Source organism: Vipera berus, assembly GCF_964194415.1.
Source record: "Vipera berus genome assembly, chromosome: 5".
Classification (NCBI taxonomy): Eukaryota; Metazoa; Chordata; class Lepidosauria; order Squamata; family Viperidae; genus Vipera; species Vipera berus.
The window spans coordinates 65,011,312-65,035,915 of record NC_138207.1 but is presented as its reverse complement, the minus strand read 5'-3'; the positions used below and the strand labels follow the sequence as shown (position 1 = coordinate 65,035,915).

The window sequence follows — 24,604 nt, the reverse complement described above, 5'->3', positions numbered from 1 at the left end:
AGTGTGATGTATTTGTGCTGGCATTTCTAGGCCTCTTTCCAACCACATGCAGAAAAAATTGTAACAAACATTGGATTTCCCAGCAATCTGTTACTGGAAGGAAAAAGCAATCCATGCTGCATTACTGATCCCAGATAAGCATTTGCATGTATGCAGGTATCCTTAGGGTGCCATAGTTATGGATGAGAAATATTGGTTGCAAAGTTGGCATTTCTGGATGTAATACAGATATTTTGGACTTATTTTTGTTTCTTTGCATGTTTGATATTTTTAAAAAGGCATATGCTACTGACTACGCTTATGCATATATGTAACATCTTTTGCTAGGATACATGACCATTGCTTGTCCAGAATCTGAAAAGTGAAAGATTGTGACTAAACAAAATTTTAATGTACAGATAATACCACCAGAAATTATTTTAGCCTTTTTAATGAATGTTGTTATTGATGTTAAGCTCACCATGGAAAACATCATATATTGTTTTGTATATGCTAGGTTAATTATTTAAAGACTGAAGTGCAACATAACTAGATTCTAAATAATCTATTTTTTAAAACACACAACAGTCCAAACAGTAAAAGTAAAGTCCAAATTAAGAATATTTCATTTTTAAGAATTGTTTAATTTAAAGTGGTTTAGTTGTAATAGATTATTTGGTATCTAATTTTACCTTCCAAAAGACAGAAGCAGATGAAAAATGTGAGGTTCTTTCCTGTTGGCTTTTTTGAATTAGCTGTTTTAGATTCTAAAAGTTTAGTTCCTAGGGTAGGCAACCTTGGCTCTTTTATGACTCAAGGACTTCAACTCCCAGAATTCCTGAGCCAGCATGGCTCAGCTTGGAAACCTCTCCCTTTCCCCTCAGCATGGCTGGCTCAGGATTTCTGGGAGTTGAAGTCCACAAGTCATAAAAAAGGGCCAAGATTGCCTAGCCCTGCAATAGGCTTTCAGAGGGAGCTTTTTTTTTTTTTTTTGCAAAAAAAGGTGCCGGAACGCCGTTCTGAGCGTTCTATGAGAAAAAAAGCCCCGAATATAACCATTACCATTTTAATTTTGGTTTTACTGATTAGATAGGTTCATTGTTATACAAATGGCCAGTACAGATAGTCCTTGACTTACGACAGTTCATTTAGTGATCGTTCAAAATTACAACAGCACTGAAAAAAGGGACTTATGATCGTTTTTCACACTTATGACATTTGCAGCATCCCCATGATTGTGCGATCAAAATTCAGACGCTTGGCAATTGATTTATGACTGCTGCTGGGGCCCAAGGTCATGTGATCACTTTTTGCAACCTTTTAACAAACCAAGTCAATGGGGAAGCCACATTCACTTCACAACTGGGTTACAAACTTATCAACTGCAGTGATTCATTTAACAACTGAGGCAAGAAGGTCGTAAAACGGGGCAAAAATCACTTAACAAATGTCTCACTTAACCACAGAAATTTTGGGTTCAATTGTGGTCATAGGTCAAGGACTGCCTGTGTAAATTACTGTGTAAAAGTAAAGCGTTGAGGCTGCAATTTTATTAATATCTATTGTACTAAAAAGTCAATGCTTTCCCCCCCCCCTTGTATTTTACCCTTTTCACCCTTTTCTTTTTCCTCTGACAGTTCCCATAATTTTCATTTTCCTTTCTATTTTATATTCAGATAAACTAATACAAATTGGTAACCTTAAGAAACAATCGTGGCAAAAAAATGTAGTAAAATCAGGTGCAACTGTCTTAACAACTGGCCTGCTGAGCAACAGAAATTCTAGCCCAGTTGTGGTCATAAGTTGAGGACTTATACATGTCCCAGGATAATGTTGCAGGATCCAATCTGGGTAGATCACCAGGACAAGAGGTTTAGTCTTCTGAGCTTTCGGCCTCATGCCAAAGCTCAATCTCTACTAGATTCTTAAAAATAATGATACAACATGCACTATTTTTATTTTTTCCAATCTGTGGAATCTAATATGGACCTGGGATAGAATGGGGAGAAGGAGGAATTTAATCAGAAGAATTGGAAATATTTAGTCCACTGTTCATCTTGTGTGTGTGTGTGTATTAAATTGATGTACTTCTCATATAATATCTAATGCAGGAAAGAGAAAATCTTTCATGTTCTCAACATTCAAAACGAGCAATATCAAATTGCTGGTCATTTTGTTTGATATTCTCAGCAAAGAAAAGCAACTGAAGGCTGGATGTCTTATCACTCCAGCTCTTAAGGTTCAGAATCAGTAACAATAATTCAGAAGGTTCACTTTTGTAGTGATCCCACCTACAAGTCTCATAAAAGCAAACTATTTTCTTTAGAGTTAAAACTTACCTTGCTGAGAAGTCTTATGAACCTGCAGAGGTTATTCCCATAAATCTCTAATAACTTAGTTCCTGGCTAATTGGAAATGCCACTTTGCTCTTCCTTACGTCTCAAATACCCTACTATTATTCTCACACAGAGTTTTCAACTTTTGGTCAAAGTAATGTAACTTGTTTGGTTTTTTTTTCCCTTATTACCTTGCCCTTGTCAAAATAATGGATAATTTCTTGATAGAGCTGATCTTTGAGTTGTCCTTGCGTTGCTGCCTGGTAGCCATCTCGTTGAGTAAGATGCGCTGCACATGGTTCTTCAGACCACTATATCAAATGAAAGCCATGAGGAAATTAAACATTAATAATGATTAATGCATGCATAGCTTTATCCTGCTTTAAACAAAACCAAGGAATTTATTTATTAATTTATTTATCAATCAAGTTTATACACTGGTCATCTCACCAAGGGGGATTCTGACAAGCACACACAACAGGTAAGATCGCATATGAAATCCACAAATATTTTTAAAAAACATAAAAATCACACTAACAGTAAATACAGTGGTAACTCAGTACTCGACTGTTCTGAAAGTTGTCAAATTTGCTACTCAGCACATTTTGATGGGAATTTTTCCCCCCAGTACTCATCATTTGTTTGGTACTTGGTGCACAACCTAAAAGTTGTCGGTATCAGCTGCCTTGTGACTCACTACCCTTTCCAGCCAAAACAAAGGGTCACATACTAGTCATGTGGTTTGTTTGGCACTCATTGTTTTTAATACTCATCATGCCTCACAGAACCAATTAATGATGAGTACCGAGGTACCACTGTACTGAAAAAACACAGGTGAAATTAGTTTGTGAGGAATTTTTTCAGGATGTAGAATATGACATTGGTGCTAGAATTTCAGAGTTCACCTACTGAAGGAGGTCAGGAACTAAATGAAAAGCTGTTTCACACAAAAATGCCTCACATAATCATTCATAGAATTGTTTCTGTTGTAAATGAGCCTGCAGCATGGATCAATTTTGAGTAAATAGAACAATAGGAGAAGAAAGGGATTATTGAAAAAAATTAGTACGTTGTAACCCATCTTCAGGTTTCAAAAATCAAAATATCAGTTCCTGAAGGGAAGATGAAGGCACAGACTCATCAGAAACTCATTTTCATCATTAGTATCAGTAATATGATGTTATGTATGTATGGTTTTTTAAAATATGATATTTCTACATTTTCAACATGGCTTAGAAACATTAGGATATTCAGTAATTAGAATACTGCTCAGCAAACAAATATTACATTGAAATGCTGATAGGAAGAGATGGTCTTTCTGTCTCACAGAAATGCACAAATGCCATAGTCAGCTGGTTGCTGGGAAGTTTGAGAACTTGAAATGGAGGAAAGGGATATAGCGTGGTCCACATACATTACATCCTTGTGTGTGTCACTCCATTTCCACAGAACTCCCAGCTATGCAGTATGAATCCAGAGTCAGAAGAGGAGTTCTGTGCTTTACTCGTGCAAATATAGAATTCCCTGTCAGACTCTGTCATTCAGCATGGATTGGTAGGAAGATGTGAAAGAAATGGAAACGATGCCATCCAATAGGAACCAGTCAAGTGTTTTAAGGCAGATGAAACTGGAGATCCTAAGCTATGTAGGCACATAATCTGGCCTACATATTCATCCAAACAATATTATAAGGATGATTCAGCTTTATACCAGGATGACCTCTGTTCTGATAGATGCACAATGAAGGATGACTGTGCAGATTATACGGAGATTCTTAGTACCTCATCTGCAGTTTTTTGTGAGTTACCAGATTCAGCCTCAAGTTTACAGTAGAGACTTCTGAAAAGCTTGAGGAACAGAAGGAAAAGAAAAAAGTTTTCAGATTTCTATCCTTCCTGTTCCATTTATGGATGCCTTCAATCAGCAAGGAACAATTGCTTTTAGTAAAATAAGATGAACTTCATGACTTCGTTTTCTTTCTGTTTTCAAAAATAAGTTTTTTTTACTACGTACTAATTTACCCAAAGGGTTAGTTAGCACATTATAAAATATCTATACACACACACACACACACACACACACACACACACACACGAACACACATATACACCAGACCAAAAAAATGAAGATTTATTTGAAATAGAGAACATTTCATTATCTTCTAAAATGGTGTGTGTGTGTGTGTGTGTGTAGATATCTAAGTTAATCTTGGAAGGACAAATTGCAAGAATACAACTATCACAATACAAAGGTTTATGTAATTCATCTCCCACCCCTTGATCATTATAGAAACGGGGAAAACTATTATGATTCTTTTTTTCTATCAAGTTAACATTTAAAGATATTTCAAGGCAGATATCAAGAGATGTTTATGTCGTGAAAAGTTTTCTCATATTTTGAAGTATCCATATTATTCAAAAACTAAGGTGTTTGGAGAATTTTAAAAGTTGTAACCAGTCATCCTGCAGTGCTAAAAAATCTGCTACTCGAAAAAAAACAACCCAACTGGGGAAGAAAACAAAGCAGGTACCAGTCAACAAAGATAAACTTGGAATATTGGTTATAAGTTTCAATACTTTACTTGCAATATTTGGATCCAAAGTAGGAAAGATCTTTCAGATCTAGCATGGCTGTTTGCTGTACTTGTCAGCCTATCCTCAAAGAAGTCTTGACTTTTCCCGGGCCTGCATGGTAGCCACTTGATTCAGAAAAACATGTGTTAAGAAGGCATTAAGGAAGTGTCAACAGAGCAGCGACATATGGTGGCATCACGTCACATCTCCTTAATTCAAACACATATTTTCTACATAGCTACCATGCAAATCTTGGAAAAAGGCAAGGCACCTTTTAAGGCCACACTACCAAGAATGGTGAAATGTGCCCCATACTGAATCCAGGACAGATGATAAATTGCATCTTGGTTAACAATCTGTACTGGCATTTGCTGTTAATGTTATGAGGTATTTTGCTTTTGCTTCCACCATAGGTCCTTGGGTGATTCACCTTAAACTATATTTCAAGCAGTAACAACCCTATAACCTAGCTTTCTGTTTCATTCTTATAAATATTCAGTGTATTTTGTATGTAGGTACTGTTTATTTCTGGAGAAAATTTTGCATCTTAAATTCTAAGCCTTAGAGATTAAAAACATTTGAAATATATATACCTTAAGAAGCTTTGCATGAAGAAGTAATGTGTAGGCGGCTTCGGTGTAATTATCACATTCTTTGTGCAGGTCACAAAGTTTGTACAAATACCTAAAGTAAAAAATATATATATATATAATTTTCAACAATATTACAAAATAATTATAGTTTAAGATACCATAAATGCCAAATGCCAAAATATGAATTAAAATTAATACGATTTTTATCTCATATCTCAAATAAAATAACATTTGGTATCTGGTATACAAAAGAAGTCAACAATTATATGAATAATGCATCTCATAAAGTTATATTTTCTATGGTTAAAAGATTCAGGGTTTTTTTTAAACACTGATATTCTGAAAAGGCATACAATATTAGCCTTCCATCCTTCCAAGTTTGGTAAAATGAGGACCCAGATCTACTATTGATAACTGCTTTGTCTTGAACCATCTAATTGCCAAATATGCCTATAAGAGGAGACCCTGTTTGCTGCTTTCATAGACCTTACATCAGCATTTGATATGGTAAATAGAGAAGTACTATGGAGTAAATTAATTAATTATTTTATTTTATTTTAATTTGTACATTGCACTGTTTTAATTTGCCCTGTAAACCGCCCTGAGTCCCTCGGGAAAAGGGCGGTATATAAATCTAAACAAACAAACAAATAAATAAATAAATTGACATCTCTTAAGATAGAACCCAGATTCCTGGCTTTGATTAAAGCCCTTTACACAAGTACCTGTTTGAGGGTGCAGTATGGGGTTAATGGGGCCCTGACTAACAGGATTCACACAAATAAAGGGATAAGGCAAGGGTGTATCCTGGCCCCATTATTATTTAATTTATACATCAATGACTTGCCAGGGTTAATGAAGGATACCATGGTACACATGCTGATGATCCTAAATACTTACTGTAACAGCTTGCTTTATGCTGATGATATGATTTTATTATCATACTCACAAGTAGGATTACGTAGGCTATTAAGAAGATTCAGCTCTTATTGCCAGGATAACTCCCTAATCATTAGCAAATCTAAATCAAAAATAATGATGTTTCGAAGAAACCATCAGAGACATAAGTGGCAATTAGATGGTGAACCAATTGAACAGGTTAACACCTTTGTATATTTGGGCGTAACTTTTTCTAAGACTGGATCTTGGGCCTGCCATCATCAATGGAGTACATTTAGAGCAAAAGCCGGTTTGAATTTACTGCTCAAACTAAAGAACCATAGTTACCCAGGGTCCCTAGCCCCATTACTCAAGATTTATAAGGCTAAGGTTACCACAATGCTCTTGTATAGAGCAGAAATTTGGGGTCTTTACTCAACCACAGTCCTAGAACAAACACAGTCCCAGCATTTGAGATGTATTTTGGGTGTAGATCCAAGAACATCTGCTGTAGCAGTTAGAGCTGAATTGGGAATTCATGCAATTCATGCATTATCTAAAATTAGAGCTTGTAACTACTGCTGCAAAGTTAATGAAATGGAGACTGATAGACTCCCCAAGTTATGCCTACTAGAGCAAATAAAACTACAATCACAAATCTCCTGGATCACCAAACTAACAAATTTTGTAAGAAGCTGTGGCCCTCCTGTCTCTTGCATAACAGGAGAACAATCCAAAAAAAGAGTTGTCCAAAGAATTAAGGATATAGAAGCACAAACTGATATAGCTATCCTTAGTAAAGTGGGTAACTTGAAATGGCTGAGTAAATACAAATGTACTTTTCAAATAGACAGTTATTTGAAGTTACAATTCCCAAAACATCTTAGGGAGATATTTACGCAAGCGAGATTCGAACAGCTTGACACAATGGTCAGATATGGGAGATTTCATGCTATACCCTACAGTGAGCATCTCTGCATTTGCGGAGCGGCAGAGGTAGAAGACCTGGCTCACATCCTATTTGACTGTTGCCTGTATAAGAGGGTAAGAGACAGGTATCTTGGTCTATATCCCAAACAAATGACCCATTGGGATCCCCATATCAAAATAACTTACCTTATATCCAGCCAGAACTTGAAAATAACATTTAACGTAGCACAGTACTTAAACAAAATGGTTCGGTTGAGATCTGCATATGTGGGACTGACTGGGATAGATTGCAAGGGTGACTCCGAAATATAATTTTATCATATTTTATCTATATCTTAAATTATTGTACACTATTACAATTTCATTTTAGATTGTATTTTATTACCATCTCATTTTAAATTGTATTTTATTCTAATTCCATTTTAAATTGTATTTTATCAAATTCCATTTTAAATTGTATTTTATCAAATTCCATTTTAAATTGCTTTTATCAAATTTTAGTAACAATTTGTTGCTAGAACTTTGCACTTTGATATGGCCCAAGGGCTAATCAATAAAGACTTTATTTATTTATTTAATTAGAAATACCATTCCACTGATGACAACAGCAACTAGGAAAAAGAGGTGAAAGCAAACCTTGAAATTATACATCTATATATTCTCAATAAGAGTCTCCTCTAAATATGCTGTCTAAAATGTAATTAAATGATATAATAATAGAAACCATATTTGCACACAGCCCTACTCTAATCAATACGTAGAATTCCATTAGGCATTTGCAGATATATGAATAAAGGATCTGTTTATGCTCCATTTGTGTATATGTAAAACCGTGTGTTCATTTATTCTTAAATAATGCCAAATAAACTTCATATATACAAACCTTATGTACATTTCTTCTCTTTCAATCTCTTTGTAGAAATTCTAGGGGGGAAAAAAGAGGTATCAACCTATTTCAATGAATTTGGTTTTATACATATGTGCAAAGGTTTACATACACTATTTATACTGGGAATTTATAATTCTATAATATTGTAATCTGAACCTTGCATCTTCTAGAACTCATTTTTCCACCTATGAAATATGAAAGCATTACTTTTTAAAAAACATTTTATTACAAGAACTCAATATACCCCCCAACAGGGTATTTTCAAATCCTACACCATTAGCTCTTCTAACTTTTGCAATGAACTAGTCATCATAATATACTGAAAAACAATTTAAAACTTTAAACAAAAATCAGTGTTAAATCATCCGTTCCTGAAATCTAATAAATTAAAGAGCATACTAAAAACGTAAATAGCTTCAGGTGGGAAGGAGGATGAGTGCTGATAATTATAAGATTGCTGGAATAATATATTCCTCCCTTCTGATGCAGAACTAAATAAAACTCCTCTTCTGGAATATATTTTTCATTAAAAACACAAAAGGACTCATTTCCCCCTCTATGCCTGCTATAATTCCCACAATTAGCACACCCACAGCAAGGGGATTGTTTGTTCTTGGTTAAAAAAACTTCACTTTAGCTGGAGAACACATTTGAGGTTAGGTTCACTTTGTCTCTTCATTGAATAAAAAAGCATCCTTTTAGAACCAAATCGTAGTCTAAAACATAAAGAGTTATATTAATATAAATGATCAGTCTACTGAGAAAATGTTTCTATGCAGTGATGTTGTCTAAGAAACCTGCTGTGGTATGTACAAAGCTGTGCATGCAGCTTTGAGCACAAGTTGACAGTGTTTCAAATGGACAGATTATCAAGATTCAAATCATTTTCCCCCCTTTTTAGACATAGGTGCTATGCTTATGCCTGCACTGGGAAAACATAATGTGTGTGGTTCCTTTAGTTCTGCTGGATTAGTGCTGTGATATCACTGATTGTGGAAGCCTTTCTTTTGCTAAGTTCAGTGCTTTTTTTGTAAAAGAAAAAGGTGCCGGAACTCACACATGTCATACAACCCGCCTTGCCTACCCTACAAGGTTCCATCCAAAAAAGGTGCCGGAACTCCGTTCTGAGCGTTCTATGAGAAAAAAAGCCCTGGCTAAGTTGCATCACTTTGTAGCAGTTCTGCTTATTTCCATTTTCCTGTTAAACATAACAAGTTGATAAGTTGCTCTGGACATAATAACGCAGTGCAATAAATATGTTGATGCCACCCAGTTTTATTTCTATTTCATCAAATCCAGGAATGGCACCTCCTTTTTCTCCATGAGTTTTTAAAATCAGTAGCTGACTTGAGGAGGGTGAACCTACTTATGTCAAATACAGACAAGAAGGGTAATGATCAGAGGCCTCAACGGAGTGCATAACAGAGTAATTTTCTCTCGATATGAATGTATAGTTCCTATTAACAGACATGTTAATTATCAATAGGAATATGATGGTGTGAGCCCATTATGTCAGTATTAGGAAAGACTGACTATTAAAAAAAGCCGCCCTGAGTCTTCGGAGAAGGGCGGGATATAAATGGAATTTATATATATATTATTCTGGATTGTGTCCAAAATAACTCTTTTTAAAAAAATATCATGAGATTCTAGAGTATGTGATCAATCTGTGAGCCCCAATTTTACAGATTCCAGAGCATTTTACAAAATAAAATGTATTCTAAGTGCCAGGCTCAACACATTTATTTTGGCACTAGGGTGGAGTGTGGATTGCCATCCAGGAAGCTTTATTGGTTCCAGATGCCATGCTCTGGAGTTAACCAGAAGTGAGGTTTTTCGCTGAAGCTGGACTTCAGGGAACAAAGGTTGGGTTCACTGTTGCTGAACCAGTGTTCCCACTGGATGGCAACATCTGTGCTGCTTGATGCAATTTCCCTTTGCAATTGCATCAAGCAGCACAGATGTTGCAATCTAGCGGAGTCACTGAAGAATGTGAGGGTTTTTTTTCTCTCTCATTAAGAAGATGTTGGTGGATCCAATAATTTTGGGCAATTTTCATACAGGCCGACAGGTGGCTGGATCAGAAGGAACAGAATCAAGCTCAACCAAGTGGCTTTGGGTACTTGGACCACTTGTAACTGAAGCCTCACTTCCTTAGTTGAGACTGATATGCAATTTGGGGGTTATCCTAGACCCCCAGCTCCTACTTAAGTAGATGGCAGTAGTATTTTTATTTTTATTTTATTTATTTAGTTGCATTTGTATACCGCCCTTTCCCTGAGGACTCAGGGCGGTTTACAGGGAATTAAAAATCAAAACATACAAAAGTTAAAACCAGTTAAAAAGTATTAAATTCACCCTGTACACTAAAAACCCCAATTAAGATTTTCTCCTCAGCCTGGGCCCGAGAGCTCAAAGAGCCAGGTCTTCAGGCCCCGGCGGAATGATCGGAGGTCGGGAGCAGTCCTCAGCTCCACCGGCAGCTGGTTCCAGAGCCAGCTGCCGGTGGCTCTGGAAGGGCCTTCACCCGGATTCATGGTATGTATTACCTGCACCCAATTTTAGATCTGAAGGCACTCCAAACAATTATTAATGCTTTCATCACTTTGCACATGGACAATTGCAATGCACCCTACAGTGCACTACCCTTGATGAGCATTTGAAGCTGCAGCTTGTGCAGAATGCAGTGGCATAAGAAATTATGGCCATGCCACAATGTGACTGTGTAACATTGCTGCTTTGTGAGCTACACTGGTTATTAGTACATTTCAGATGCATTTCAAAGTGCGGGTTATCAACTTCAGGTATGTTTAAATACTTGTTTAAATAGGGTTAAAAGAATGGATGATCCTTAGATATAGTTACTTTTATAATGAAAGATATGATTTAGAACTAAAATAGCATTTTTTTCCTTTCTTTTTTTGGATATAGGAAATATGAAAATAAGAGGAGGATTGGTATGAATGAAACTGTTAGCTATATAAATGTAATTAATATCGAGAAAATTATAACTGACAAAGATATTTCAAATAATGGGAAATCAAACCTTAATAAGAGCACGAAAAACAGGATATTGATTTATGAATTGATATTATTGATTTATGAACTGATATTATTGCTATTTGTATGATATTAGTAAAATATGATGAAGATGCTTATATCTAACTTTGTATACATCAATAGTACCAAAAATCGTAACTGTGTAATGAGGGGAAAATGGAAAAAAATATGGGGAAGAAAGAAGGATCAGGGAAAAAATACTGGATTGTGTAGTACTGAACAGATTTATATTGAAAAAGTTAATGTTAAATATATGAACCCAGATAACATGCTGTTTACTAAGCACTAAAGACTGTAATTCTTAAAAATCAATAAAACATTAAAAAAAGATAAAGAAACAGTCCCATGTTTTCTGTTTGTGGCAAATACCATTGTAATATCCTGCTAGAAATTTGTATGCTCCTAGGCTCATCTCATTCAAATATGCCCTTGAAAACTGGCTCTTCCTTCAAACTTTTAATTGGCTGGTTGGCTGGTAAAATGCTGCATGTTGAGTGTTGCTTTTTAATCCTTCTCCATGATTCACTATCTTTGTTTTATAGTTGGTATTAATTTTGTTCTTTCTATTGCATACCACTCAGAGTTGCTATAAATCGGGCAGCTTTACAAATTTTAATTTAATTAAAATATTTTTTCACCCTATAAATCCCCTTATCTCTCCTTCAAAAATAGTGTGAATATTTCATAATAGCCCATTCTTTTAATACCTTCTTGACATCAGACTTGCCTCGTGAAAGTAATTTTTTTCAGCAACTGGGAAAAAGTTATAAACTAGCCTCCTTCCATTTAATATTTTATAAACATTGTGTCCCTCTCTATTTTTCTATTTTTTAAATCATGATATTAAAAATAAGTAAGTTCATGCAGGTAAAATACATGCAGGAGGCAGTTACAGAAATCAAGTCATTTTTCTTTTCTGTAGAATGAAAAACATCTTGTTGCTTATAAAATAAATTTTCAAGTATTTTGTACTTCAACACCTGTCTTCTGTATAAGTTGTAAAGGTGAGTGCCTGTTAAGTTGATGATTCCCCGTGGTTTCTAAATTTGCATGCGCAAATAAATGTCCTTGTGAATTAAAAATAGTTATTCCACAAATTAGAGAACTAGTGCATTAATCTACACAGCATACATAATGAATTTCTATGAAAGCATATGTTGTACATAAGTGAGTTTACTGATGTTCAGAGGGTATCTACCACAAGTACAAAAAATTAATCCAAAGTCAATACCAATTTTCTAATGAAGCAACAACGGCGTTCCAGTAGCATTTTAAGAATCCAGCCTGAAGAATTTTTCTTTTCTTTTCAGGGCTGGATTTTGATCTCCCTAATGGGACAATTTGTAGGCCAGAGGTGAAATTAAATAACTTTTGGAGAAGCGATCCAGATAGGTGGAGTAAAGGACTAATAAAAATTAGGAATTAGAATTTTTTTATGAAGTAAAGCAGCAAAATAGGAAGATAAACAAAAGAAAAACTATACTAAAAACTTGTTTATAATCAAAGAAATAAGCCCTCATTAATGATAATCCCTTTTGTGGACTGAATCTGCCAATGAAATACTTCAAGCAATGAGACTATTCTACAATTAGAAAAAAGTAAAGGTAAAGGTTTCCTACTCTAGGGGCCGGTGCTCATCTCCATTTCAAAGCCGAAGAACCAGTGTTTGTCTGAGGACGTCTCCATGGTCATGTGGCCAGCATGACTAGACACCAAAGGTGCATGGGACGCTGTTACCTTCCCACCATAGTGGTCCCTATTTTTCTACTTGCATTTTTACGTGCTTTCGAACTGCTAGGTTGGCAGAAGCTGGGAAAGGGTTATGCAAAAGATGTACTGCAGAAGTCTGAATGGTCAAGGGACTTCTGAGAATCTGCAGTATGTACCTGAGACTCAGTGCAATTACTCAAGATAGGGACTGTGGGGAAAAAACAAAGAAATGTATTAGCTGTTTCCAGTGTTTGAGAACAGCAAGACTGAAATTTATATAATGAAACTCAGAATCTCTTCCTACCAGAATATAATTTTAATTGAAAATGCAAAATAAATTAAAATTAATTTTAAATCTCTTTTACAGTGGTTTATATTGAACATAATGGCATAGGGCCTAGATACTGGAGAGACCAATAGTGTCTACCCGTCCAACGTGTTCCATCAGGGTGGAGCGCAATTCCAGGTCTGTTCCACTAAATATTGCCATCTTGTGGGACCTAGGAAGTGTGTCTGCTCAGATGCAGCCCCACCCTCTGCAAGAGCACCCCTCCAGAGATAAGGGTGCAGCCCTCTCTCCTGAGCTTCAAGGAAGCTTTGAAAATCTGGGTCTGGTCACATACCTGGGATCTAAGAGCCTTGGTGGAGCAGTGGGCTAATGCCTCCTTAAGTAACACCAGCTGCCTGCAATTAGTGCAGGTTCGCATCCCACCAGGCTCAAGGTTGACTCAGCCTTCCATCCTTCCGAGGTAGGTAAAATGAGGACCCAGATTGTTGGGGGCAATTAAGCTGACTTTGTAATAATGCCGCTTGGGGGTGTGTGTGTGAAAGCCCTAATAAGCAGGCATATACATAGAATGAAGGCTACTGCTAAGCACATTGATTTGTGCTTCTTAGATTGTAAGCCGCCCTGAGTCTTCGGAGAAGGGCGGGATATAAATGGGATAAAACAAACAAACAAACAAATAAATAAATTTCTGGGGAGCCAAGCTCTAATAGTGGTTAAGGTTATAGACTAGAAGTGAAAACCCCCAGATTTTTATCCAGTCCTTATTCAAGGTAAGAAGTAAAAAAAAAATTCTCTATGGAAACAGTGTGGGAGATTACTGTTCATAAAGTCTTCAATAAAGAGACTTGATTTGGGAATAATAATAATGATGGTAATGATGTTATTACATGTGGTAAGTGGATGAAACTATAAAGGTTGTAAAGTCATTTAATAATACGTACTCCTAACTTTTGTTTAGAGTTCTTGAAAAAAGAATAACACCAAATACCAAATCCAAAAATCTGATTTCTCTATTTTTCTTGTTTAAATTAGCTTTATCCTCTTTTTTTCCCCATCTGATGCATAATCCACAAGAGGGATGACAGGTAAAGAGCTTCTGAAGCTGTTCTGATCCCATGAGTTTGTGACTGTTTGTAGGGATTTAGTGGCCTAATTCCTGGAAGACCATAATAAATGATTCCGACAGATATTCCATGTCAACAAGAGCCAATAGACCTTCTTAAAAACTTCATGCCCAGTTTACTGTGTATCTTATAAAGATACTGAGGTTTCTGTTTCATTCTGTATAGGTATATTTATGGATCGTTTTCCTGTATCATGGCAGCCTTGAGCCACTAAGGAAAAGACTTGACAGTTAAATGCAGATATGATATTTAATTAAATCAACAGTATATCTGGTTACCATGCTATCTGATTTTTTTAAGTTTTAATTGTCAGGTTTCTTCTAGCTTGAAGCTATGCTTTCCGTTTATACTCTTAAATTTATCTTTTATTTTTATTTTTTTGAAAATTGTAGTAAACCAAGGCATTAACAGTTTATATTCCTATCAACCTATCAGACTTTTTAGTCCCCTAAATCCATCTAACAAAATTGACTACAATATACTTTTAAGATGCAGCATAATTTACCAATCAAGCTCTTTTGCCAAAGTTAGATTTTATCATCATACATTTCCCCTTTTATTTGCAGCTTACTTAGATGAATAATGATGGTGTAAACAGAATCATGTATTTAATTTATGATGGTTTCTCTAATCCCCATTTCTAAAGTAACGTAAACATCAATTTTAAAGAAGAAAAAGAAGTTCTCAAATTTTACTTTTTGGGTGAAATATCCAACGGGCAGAATCTTATCCATTTAATTATAGTCATAACATTAGGCATCCTAAGAAAAAGGAGGTCATATAGAATTCTTTTTTCTTCCACATATAACTGTCTCATTTCTCACCAGAACGTTGACTGTACAGCTCATGCGGTTTTCCTTGTTTTCATCATGCATAATAGTTCTGTAATCTAGAAGTCTCTCCATCAGCCATACCACAAGTTTAACAAAAGTTTCACCACTTTTGGCAAGGTACTTATGTTTCCTGCAGTGTTCTAAAAGACTGAAAAAGTAATAGTAAAAAAAAATCTTATTAATCAAACGTGGGAACAGTTCCTTCATGAAAGACTAATTTGAAATATTTTGTATCAACAAATGTTAATTAATCATTGTAAATCCAACTGTTGTAAGCGCTTACATTTTGTCAAATAACACTTTATATTGTTCATCTCCTCTTCCACCTTCTACTTCATGATCCAGTTTTGTGATTATCTCATTTTCAAACTGTAATTAAACAGAGCAAGCATAAATAATTAGCACTCCAAATATGTCATCGTAGAAGTACCCAGGTTATAAAGTTGTTTGGCTTTACAATAAATGTAATATTTGCTTGAATTTTAATAGTTTGACATTTCCAGGTTGTATATAATGATCTGCTACCATATGAGCATTTGGGAAATGTTTGGTCACGTTGTTAAATGAGCTTAGGTGATTTTTTTTAAAAAAAAGCAATTCTAAATAAGATGGTTAATTACAGTAGTAAGAAACAAGAAATCATAGTCAAGATAGGCACACTCTATCCTTCACAATAATTATAATAGCTACAAATGCAAGTAAATTGAAAGCATTATTATGGATGATATATTAGGCTGTATTGCCAATTGCAACATTTGGTTATCTGAAATACATTCACATTTATTTAGACTACAGAACTTGGCTCACCTCAGATACAATAAAAACAAGGAACTTCAAAGCCTTTGCATTAGGGGGAGGGAGAGAAGGCAAAAAACAGCTAGTAATGAGGTTAAAGATAAGGCTTTAATTATGAGAAAGACTTAAGTAATCAGTTCAACAGATTGTCAGAATCTTTTTCCAGCAGATGAAAATGATTATTATTGTTACTGTTATTGCTTTGCAATGAACATGTGTGTATGAAGCACCTCCTTTAAAATCAGTAAAACAGCCAAATCTTTTCCCAGACTTATACAGCTTTTCTGTATAACCCATTTTCTTAATTTCCTCCCCCTTCTGTTTCCCCTCCCACCCTTTCTTCTCTGCTATTAGTAATGGAAAGTGTCTGTGAGCTATCTGTAGTCTGAGAGTTATACTGATTAATTGTTCTAACTGTCAGGAAATTTCCTCCTTAGTTCTAGGTTGCTTCTCTCCTTGGTTAGTTTCCATCCGTTGCTTCTTGTCCTGCCTTCAAGAGCTTTCGAGAATAGCTTGACTCCCTCTTCTTTGTGGCAACCTCTGAGATATTGGAACGCTGCTATCATGTCCCCCCTCGTCCTTCTCTTCATTAAACTAGACATACTCAATTCCAGCAACCGTTCCTTATATGTTTTAGCCTCCAGTCCCCTAATCATCTTTCGTGCTCTTCTCTATTCTCTTTCTAGAGTCCCAACATCTTTTTTATATCGTTGTGTCCAAAACTGGATGCAGTATTCCAAGTGTGGACTTACTAAGGCATTGTAAAGTGGTATTAATACTTCACGTGATCTTGATTCTATCCCTGTTAATGCAGCCTAGCACTGTGTTGGCTTTTTTGGCAGCTGCAGCACACTGCTGGCTCATATTTAAATGATCGTCTACTAGGACTCCTGAGCAAGTTACCATCTATACTGTACCTGTACATTTGGTTTTTCTTGCCTAATTGTAGAACCCTATCTTTTTCATCACTGAATTTCATTTTGTTAAATAGCGCCCAATGTTCAAGTCTGTCAAGATCCTTCTGTATCTTAAGCCTATCTTCTGGAGTGTTGGCTATTCCTGCCAGCTTGGTGTTGTCTGCAAATTTGACGAGTTCCCCATCTATCCCCTTGTCCAAACCATTGATGAAGATGTTGAAGAGCACTGGGCCCAGAACAGAGCCCTGGGGTACCCCACTACACACTTCCCTCCATGTAGATGCAGTGCCATTGAGGACCATACGCTGTGTACGGCTGGTCAGTCAGCTATAAATCTATCTGGTGGAGATGCTGTCAAACCCACATTTTTCTATCTTATCAGTAGTAGGTTGTGGTCTACTTTATCAAATGCTTTACTGAACTCCAAGTAAATTATGTTCACAGTATTCCTCTGGTCCACTAATTTTGTCACTTGGTCAAAATTGCAGTAAGAGTTGTCTGGCATGATCTGTTTTTGACAAACCCATGTTGGCTTTTGGTAATGACTTTGTTTGCCTCTAGCTGTTGGCTGATTCGTTGCTTGATTATCTTTTCCAGAATCTTCCCAGACATTCAGGTCAGGCTGATAGGTCTGTAGTTTCCTGGATCCACTTTTTTTCCTTTTTTGAAGGTGGGAACTACATCAGCTCTTTTCCAGTCCTCTGGTAGTTCCCCAGTGGTCCAGAATCTTTGAAAGATATAGTGCAGTGGTTCTGAGATCACATCTGCCAGTTCCTTCAGAACCTTGGGGTATAATCCATCTGGTCCTTGTGATTTGAACTCGTCTAGTGTGGATAGGTGCTCACGTATCATTTTCTTGCCTATCTTAACTTGTATTTCTGATCTGTTTTTTACGGTACTGTTTTTGATAGTTTGGACTATTTTTCCCCTTTGTGTAAAGATGGATGCAAAATAAAAATAAAATAAAAATAAAAAATAATAGTATAATAATTCAATAGTAATAAAGCAACCTTCTTGTGAGATGGATGCCTATAAAACTTACTTAGGGTTGGAAATCCTGGGAATAAAGATGTCTTTAAAGATCTTATATAAGCCATGAAGAATGGAGCTAACTGATTATGATGGCTTGCTCTGGTGGCACAGTGGTTAGAATGCAATATTGCAAGCTAATTCTACCAACTGCCAGCAGTTCAATTCTGACCAGCTCAAGGTTGACTCAGCCTTCCAACTTTCTAAGTTTGGCAAAATGAGGACCCAGATTGTTGGGGTCAATGTGCTGATTCTTGAAACCACTTAGAGAGGGCTATAAAGCACTGTGAAGTGGTATATAAGTGCTATTGCTGTTGCTATTGTTATCTGAATTACTGAACTTTTCTTACTTCTAATTTTCATCTCTGCCCTCCCAATGTCTATACTTACAGAGACTGATTGCAATCATATTTTACCCTTTCTGTAGCCCTATTTGTTTTTTGTTTTGCTTTTGATACCCCTACCACTAATAAAGAAAGTTTCAACTTCCTACGGTAATAAAAGACCAAATATGTGTAAAATAAGTAATTATCCAAATTGTATATAATATATATAACTCAAAATTATTAGAGATTTGGGGTATAGTTATCACACAGACAGTTTGTGCATTAGAAATATGAATGATATAAAGTAATTCTGCATTAAAGTAGTCTGGCAATAGAGAATCACTTTCATTTGAGCAGATAAAACCTCTTTTTAAAAAATATCACCAATATGGTAGAAAAAGATGGTAATACCAAGAATCATCGATAAAAGCAATGGGACAATAGGTATTAGCAATGAAATTATACTGTAAGTACATAAATTCTTAATTCCTAATTATAGGATAGAATGAATTTGTTTGCATGTGTACCCTAAAAACACCTGCAACATCATGTCATATATTGGAAACTGCCAGAGAGAAAAACACAAGTACATAAATGAATGTCATAAATGTGCCTTTAGCGTGATGCAAACATATATCTAACTCACAGGAACACACTTAACTGAAATAATCCATTCTCATTTCACTTGAGAAAAATTACTTAGCTGCGGTGTAATTTTTCAAGGAATACCAGAATTTATTTCTTTAAACATAACACTTTCTCTCAATATCATGGTGACCTGGAATAATCTTTTCCAAAATCCACAAGTTGACAATTCTCTTAAAATTTAATTTTGTAAGGCATATACTTGCAATACACCACTCATTTTGACAGGTTAGAAAAAAAAATAGGGTTGAAAATCCCCAAGAGGTTCACAATACCGCTGTATGTATTCCTAGATAAGCTAGCGAGAAATGTTTTTGCAACAATCAGTCTTAATCCTGCATACCTTACTGCAACCATTCACCTGTATTTTTAATGTCTATAAATAAAGGTTGAAATACCTGTGGCAAAAAATTTGGAAAGTTCCTTTATAGGGCTCCAGATAGAAATACAGGTAGTCCTCAAATGACAACTATTGTTTAGTGACCGTTCAAAGTTACAACAGCACTGAAAAAGTGACTTATGAATGGTTTTCACGCTTACGATTGTTGGAGCACCCCCATGGTCATGTGATCAAAATTCAGGTGTTTGGCAACTGGCAATGAGATCATTATTTGTAATCTTCCCAGCAAACTCAGTGGGGAAGCCAGATTTGCTTAATAACTGCACGATTCACTTAGCAACTGTAGTGATTCACTTAACAACGGTAGCGCAAAAGATCGTTTAAATGGGGCAAAACTCACTTAACAACTACCTTGCTTAGCAATGGAAATTTTGAGTTCAATTATGTCAAGGACTACCTGCAGGTCCTGGAGCTCAAAGCAAAGAACTAGACCAGGGGTAGGCAACCTCGGCTCTTTTATGACTCATGGACTTCAACTCCCAGAATTCCTGAGCCAGCCATGCTGGCTCAGAAATTCTGGGAGTTGAAGTCCATGAGTCATAAAAGAGCCGAGGTTGCCTACCCCTGAACTAGACCAAGCCAAGTCCAAAAACACCAGGGAATTTCTAGAAGCCAGGAACTCTGACAAATCTGCCATCAATAGACACATAGACATTAGCAACATCTATAGAGGTTATCACTCAGCCCCAAAAGACCCAAGCACCTCTCCACCTCTCCAGCAATCAGCATCCAGCTCAGCATAGATTAACTCCAAGGTCAACATTAGACCAACAATCAAGTAAATAATACCCCAATCAAGAAACTGCCAAAGAAGCCAACAGCAAACTACCCAATCAAAGAATCTCTAAGACCACCCCCACCAACCCTGACAGGGCAAGCTACCACAACATAATCTGACAGCAAACAGCACTGATGATGTAACCTAGTTTGGGTAACGAAACATCTGCAAGAAAACAAACAAGCTCAGAGAGCACTAAGGACCCCTCTTGTCAACCCTGAGCTACACATATTCCCCTTTATTAGTACATAGGGCCTTTGAAACCTTTTGTTGTATCCCAATTACTTAATGTTGCATAGCAAGTATGGAGTGGTAAGTTTTGGAGACCCAGAAAGGGAAAGAGTATTACTACTTCTGCTACTACTATTGCTACCATGACCATGACTACTTCCACTTACCTCTATCTATCTATTACCTCTATCCCATTCAGGGTTGAGAGGAAGCATTTCTAATCTTGTAATGAACATGGAGTTAATTTAATTTGTTTAGGCTACCATAAGCCAAAGGACAATAATCTTTTTTGTGGCTGAGCCTTTCCTTTTTATTAAAGAAAACATTTTAAATAAATCTAGCCATTAAATATATAATTGATATGGTCAGGTGTATTAGGTGATCACACTGGTGATATTGGAATAGGGAACATCTTTTGCTGTACATAAATCTCCACTAAAATGGAAAGGTTTGAAGGGTTCTAAGAGATTAAAAAATGGAGTTTGGAATTACATGGAATGTCATCCACATTTACAAGACCCTGTAGATCAGTGAAAGAATCTACATACAGCTCTTCAAAGGGTGGTTTGATTTGTTTTTAAATTTTCCTATTATATTTAAAGCAAAAAAGATGTTGATGAAAAGTTATATTGGGAAACAAAGAGGTTGAAACGCAAAGCATTAATGTCCCATTTTCAGCCCACCAATTAATTACCTTAAAAAGCCTCAGCATTATGATCTTTTGAATCAGATTATGCTAGCTCCTGACGGTTTCTAATAGAAGGCCAAAATCCTCATGTTATCAAAAGTTTGCACAATGAACCGATCTATTCTTATAACCATATAGTCTGACTGTGAACCTCTCTCTATATCCATTAAATAAATGCATGTCTTGCTCTTTGGGAAAATTTTAAAAAGTGGGATGTTACGTAGGAAAACAAATTAAAATGCAACTGCAAAATAAAATATTATTAATATTTGCCCTTCTATTTTTTCATTGAGGCTATAAAAATTCTTTAATATAATAGTAATAACACTTAGACTTATATACCGTTCCATAGTGCTAGAGCAGGGCCGGATGTGTCATTGGGAAGCCACACCCACCCTATTGCCAGCAATAGCAAAAAAGCTCCGATACGTTGCGCAATGTCACGTGACATCGCGAGTTTGACACGTCTGTGGTAGAGTCAGCATATTGTCCACAACAATCTGGGTCCTCATTTTACCAACCTCAGAAGGATAGAAGGCTGAATCAACCTTGAGGCGGTGAGAATCGAAGTACTGATTCTAAAAAGGAAATTAAGATGAGAAAATAATAGCCCAACCTACCTAATACCATAGAATTAAAAGGTACATCTCTACAAGTGAATGCCAAACAGTACAATAGTGTAAAACAATATAATGAAGAGGGAAATAACAAATTATCCTAGACCAGTGATGGCAAACCTTTTAGAGACTGAGTGCCCAAATGCAACCAAAAACCCACTTATATATTGTTGGGTGCCGGGTGGGTGTGGCCCATTGGGTGGGTGTGGCCCATTGGGTGGGCATGGCCCATTGGGTGGGTGTTACTGTGGTGGTAACGGCAAACTGGGTGGGACTAAAAAGTTCAATCAATCAATTCCAACTTTGCAAGACTTTTTTTTCCCGCGAGAAGTTGAAATTGATTGATTGAACCTTTTTTTTTTTGCACACAGCAGTGGAGGCCTAAAGCGAAAAGGTTTTATAAAACCCAGCTGAAGGCCTGGGACTGGAGCGATGGCGCGCGTGCCCACAGAGAGGGCTCTGCGTGCCACCTGTGGCACCCGTGCCATAGGTTCACCACCACGATCCTAGACTTTCTAAAAAGGTACAAATATGAACTACCCCCTTTTGGGCATTTAATACACTAATTATCCATATCCGCCAGCTGAGCATCAGCCAATCTGCAAATGAAAATAAAATTGTTGTACATTTTTATGTCACAAAAATCACTCAGAAAATCTATAATTTGCTTAATCTTTCTTAAGAAAGCTGCAATCATACTTCTTTGAATACAGATTCAAGTAGATCTACTGCTTCTGTCATTTATAGCTGAACCTAAATGAAATACACGGATGACCATAGCACTCATAACTAGGTCATCCGTGAAATTAACACACCGAAACTAGGTTGCAAAAATCCAGAGAAGCATGAGATGACAGCAATGAGTTATTTCCTCATTTTCTAGTTCTCTTTTCTGCCAACTAATGGTTGTCTGGATTTTGGAGCCAGATGCAAATGCTCAACCCAGGGAATCCTGGTGTCTGTTCTGGAGCAAAGTGCATTCCCTCAGACATACCATGTGAAGGCCATGAATTGCTCAAAGGGAAGACAATATGCTCCCTCCCACCTAGTTAGTCCTCCGAGAAAAGAAGCTGAGGCAACAGACTGCTGGGGGAAAAAAAGCCAGGTTTGCACTATCTGAGTCCTGATAGCAGTGAATTCATCTCCCTGCTGATATTCCCTGCAGGCTGCTTAAGGATATTTCTGCAAGCAATTGCACCAGCAATATGCTTAATTGATCAAAAATTCTCAGTGGAGCCTATTACATCTAAGCTCATAAAATTTTTAAATATCTTCCTCATATTCCATGTATAAACAAACAATATTCAGACCACAGATGTGTCTTGGGAGACACAAAACAGCACCAGGTATCCTTCTGTGACTAACGTCAGCTCATGAAGCTTATCTGGGAAAGTAGGCTTTTTTCCATCCTTGTCAGAGTCCACAATCAAAATGCACGTATGGCTCAATTTGGATGAAGTTTGTGAGAGTTCTTGTGTAAGGTGGGGCTAGAAGCACCATGGTTATCCTAGGTTTCTTTCCTCTTTTTTTTCTCCTCCATATCCTCTGCTGTTTACCCTACCCAATAAGAAGATTATGAAACCTTGTTAGTCCTTTTATGCTGCAACAGCTCATCAAATACGAGTTATTTGGATTTTGTCTGCCAGAACCAATGGTAAAAAGATCTCACTCTGTTAGGCAAATAGCTTTAGGAACTGTTAATCTGACCCCCTTACTCAGTTTTAAAACATTCATTGTAAAAGCTATTAATTCTAAACCCAGATGAAATGTATTTTTTTTACAATTAAATAAATCCCACCTTATTCATGTACTTTTCTATTCTATTTTGTTCTGTTTTCTTTCCTCTTGCAAGTTTGCCATTGCATTCTGTACTTTTCTTTATTTTATTTATTATAGTATTAGATTTGTGTCATGATTGTCATTGCATTCACCTCTTATTTTTACAATCAATTTCTTCTTTTTATTTTATTTCCCACCTTTTAAGAAATCGCTTATCTTCAGTTCCCAGTCATACTTCCTCCGTTACTACATTGCTTGAAAAGAAATAATAAAAACAAGAACAGTAACCACTGTATACCAATTTTGTAAGATTCACAATCTGGGAACTGTTAATCCATGAATATGTTTGTGTGTGCATGTGGTTAAGTTGTAAGTCACTTCACTGAGTGATAATGTACAGTAGAAATGATTAAACACATTCAAGGTATTTTCTGCTGTGATCAGAATCCAGTGATAATTGAATTTTTATTCGCTGTCTCAACACTTTAAAGTAAAAGGTAAAGGTTCCCCCGCACATGCGTGCTAGTCGTTTCCGACTCTAGGGGCCGGTGCTCATCTCCGTTTCATAGCCGAAGAGCCAGCACTTGTCCGAGGACATCTCCATGGTCATGTGGCCAGCATGACTAGACGCCAAAGGCGCACGGAACGCTGTTACCTTCCCACCGTAATGGTCCCTATTTTTCTACTTGCATTTTTACGTGCTTTCGAACTGCTAGGTTGGCAGAAGCTGGGACGAGTAACAGGCGCTCACTCTGCTACGCAGCACTCGGGATTCGACCCGCCAAACTGCCGACCTTCCGATCGACAAGCTCAGCGTCCTAACCCACTGAGCCACCGCGTCCCTTCTCAGCACTTTAGGTTGCTCTAAACAGCTTGATATAGTTTTGTTTCCATAATATTACCAAATGTAATGATGTTCTATAAACTTGTAGGTCGGACATTTCAAAGGTATGAGGCCCAACTATACAAACCTATTTGGTCCAATTTGCTACTGCCAAGTGACCCTCTAACAGAGGATGGGATTCACTACAAAATTCTTTGCCCAAGGTTGATCAACATTTGAAACTGTTTCTAAATATAAATGTTGAAAAGCTCATCGGAAAGTTGACTTGACATACTTGCTCCTATTGACTAAGCCCAAAATTTAATTAAATAGAAAGCAGACTTAATTACTGAGCATTGAAACATTTCTAAAATATGGTAA

At 36.6% G+C, this 24,604-nt stretch overlaps 1 protein-coding gene across 2 annotated transcripts in view; it reads right to left on the bottom strand.

Moving 5' to 3' along the window:
• DOCK1 (dedicator of cytokinesis 1) overlaps positions 1 to 24,604 on the bottom strand; it is a 443,954-nt gene that overhangs the window by 87,575 nt on the left and 331,775 nt on the right. For both annotated transcript variants that reach the window (XM_081328492.1, XM_081328491.1), the window contains exons 34-38: positions 15,479 to 15,564; positions 15,187 to 15,343; positions 8,174 to 8,214; positions 5,482 to 5,572; positions 2,507 to 2,626 (exon numbers count right to left, since the gene is read on the bottom strand). In XM_081328492.1, the coding sequence (XP_081184618.1) occupies positions 2,507 to 2,626; positions 5,482 to 5,572; positions 8,174 to 8,214; positions 15,187 to 15,343; positions 15,479 to 15,564 (495 nt within the window). The remainder of the gene's footprint in view (positions 1 to 2,506; positions 2,627 to 5,481; positions 5,573 to 8,173; positions 8,215 to 15,186; positions 15,344 to 15,478; positions 15,565 to 24,604) is intronic.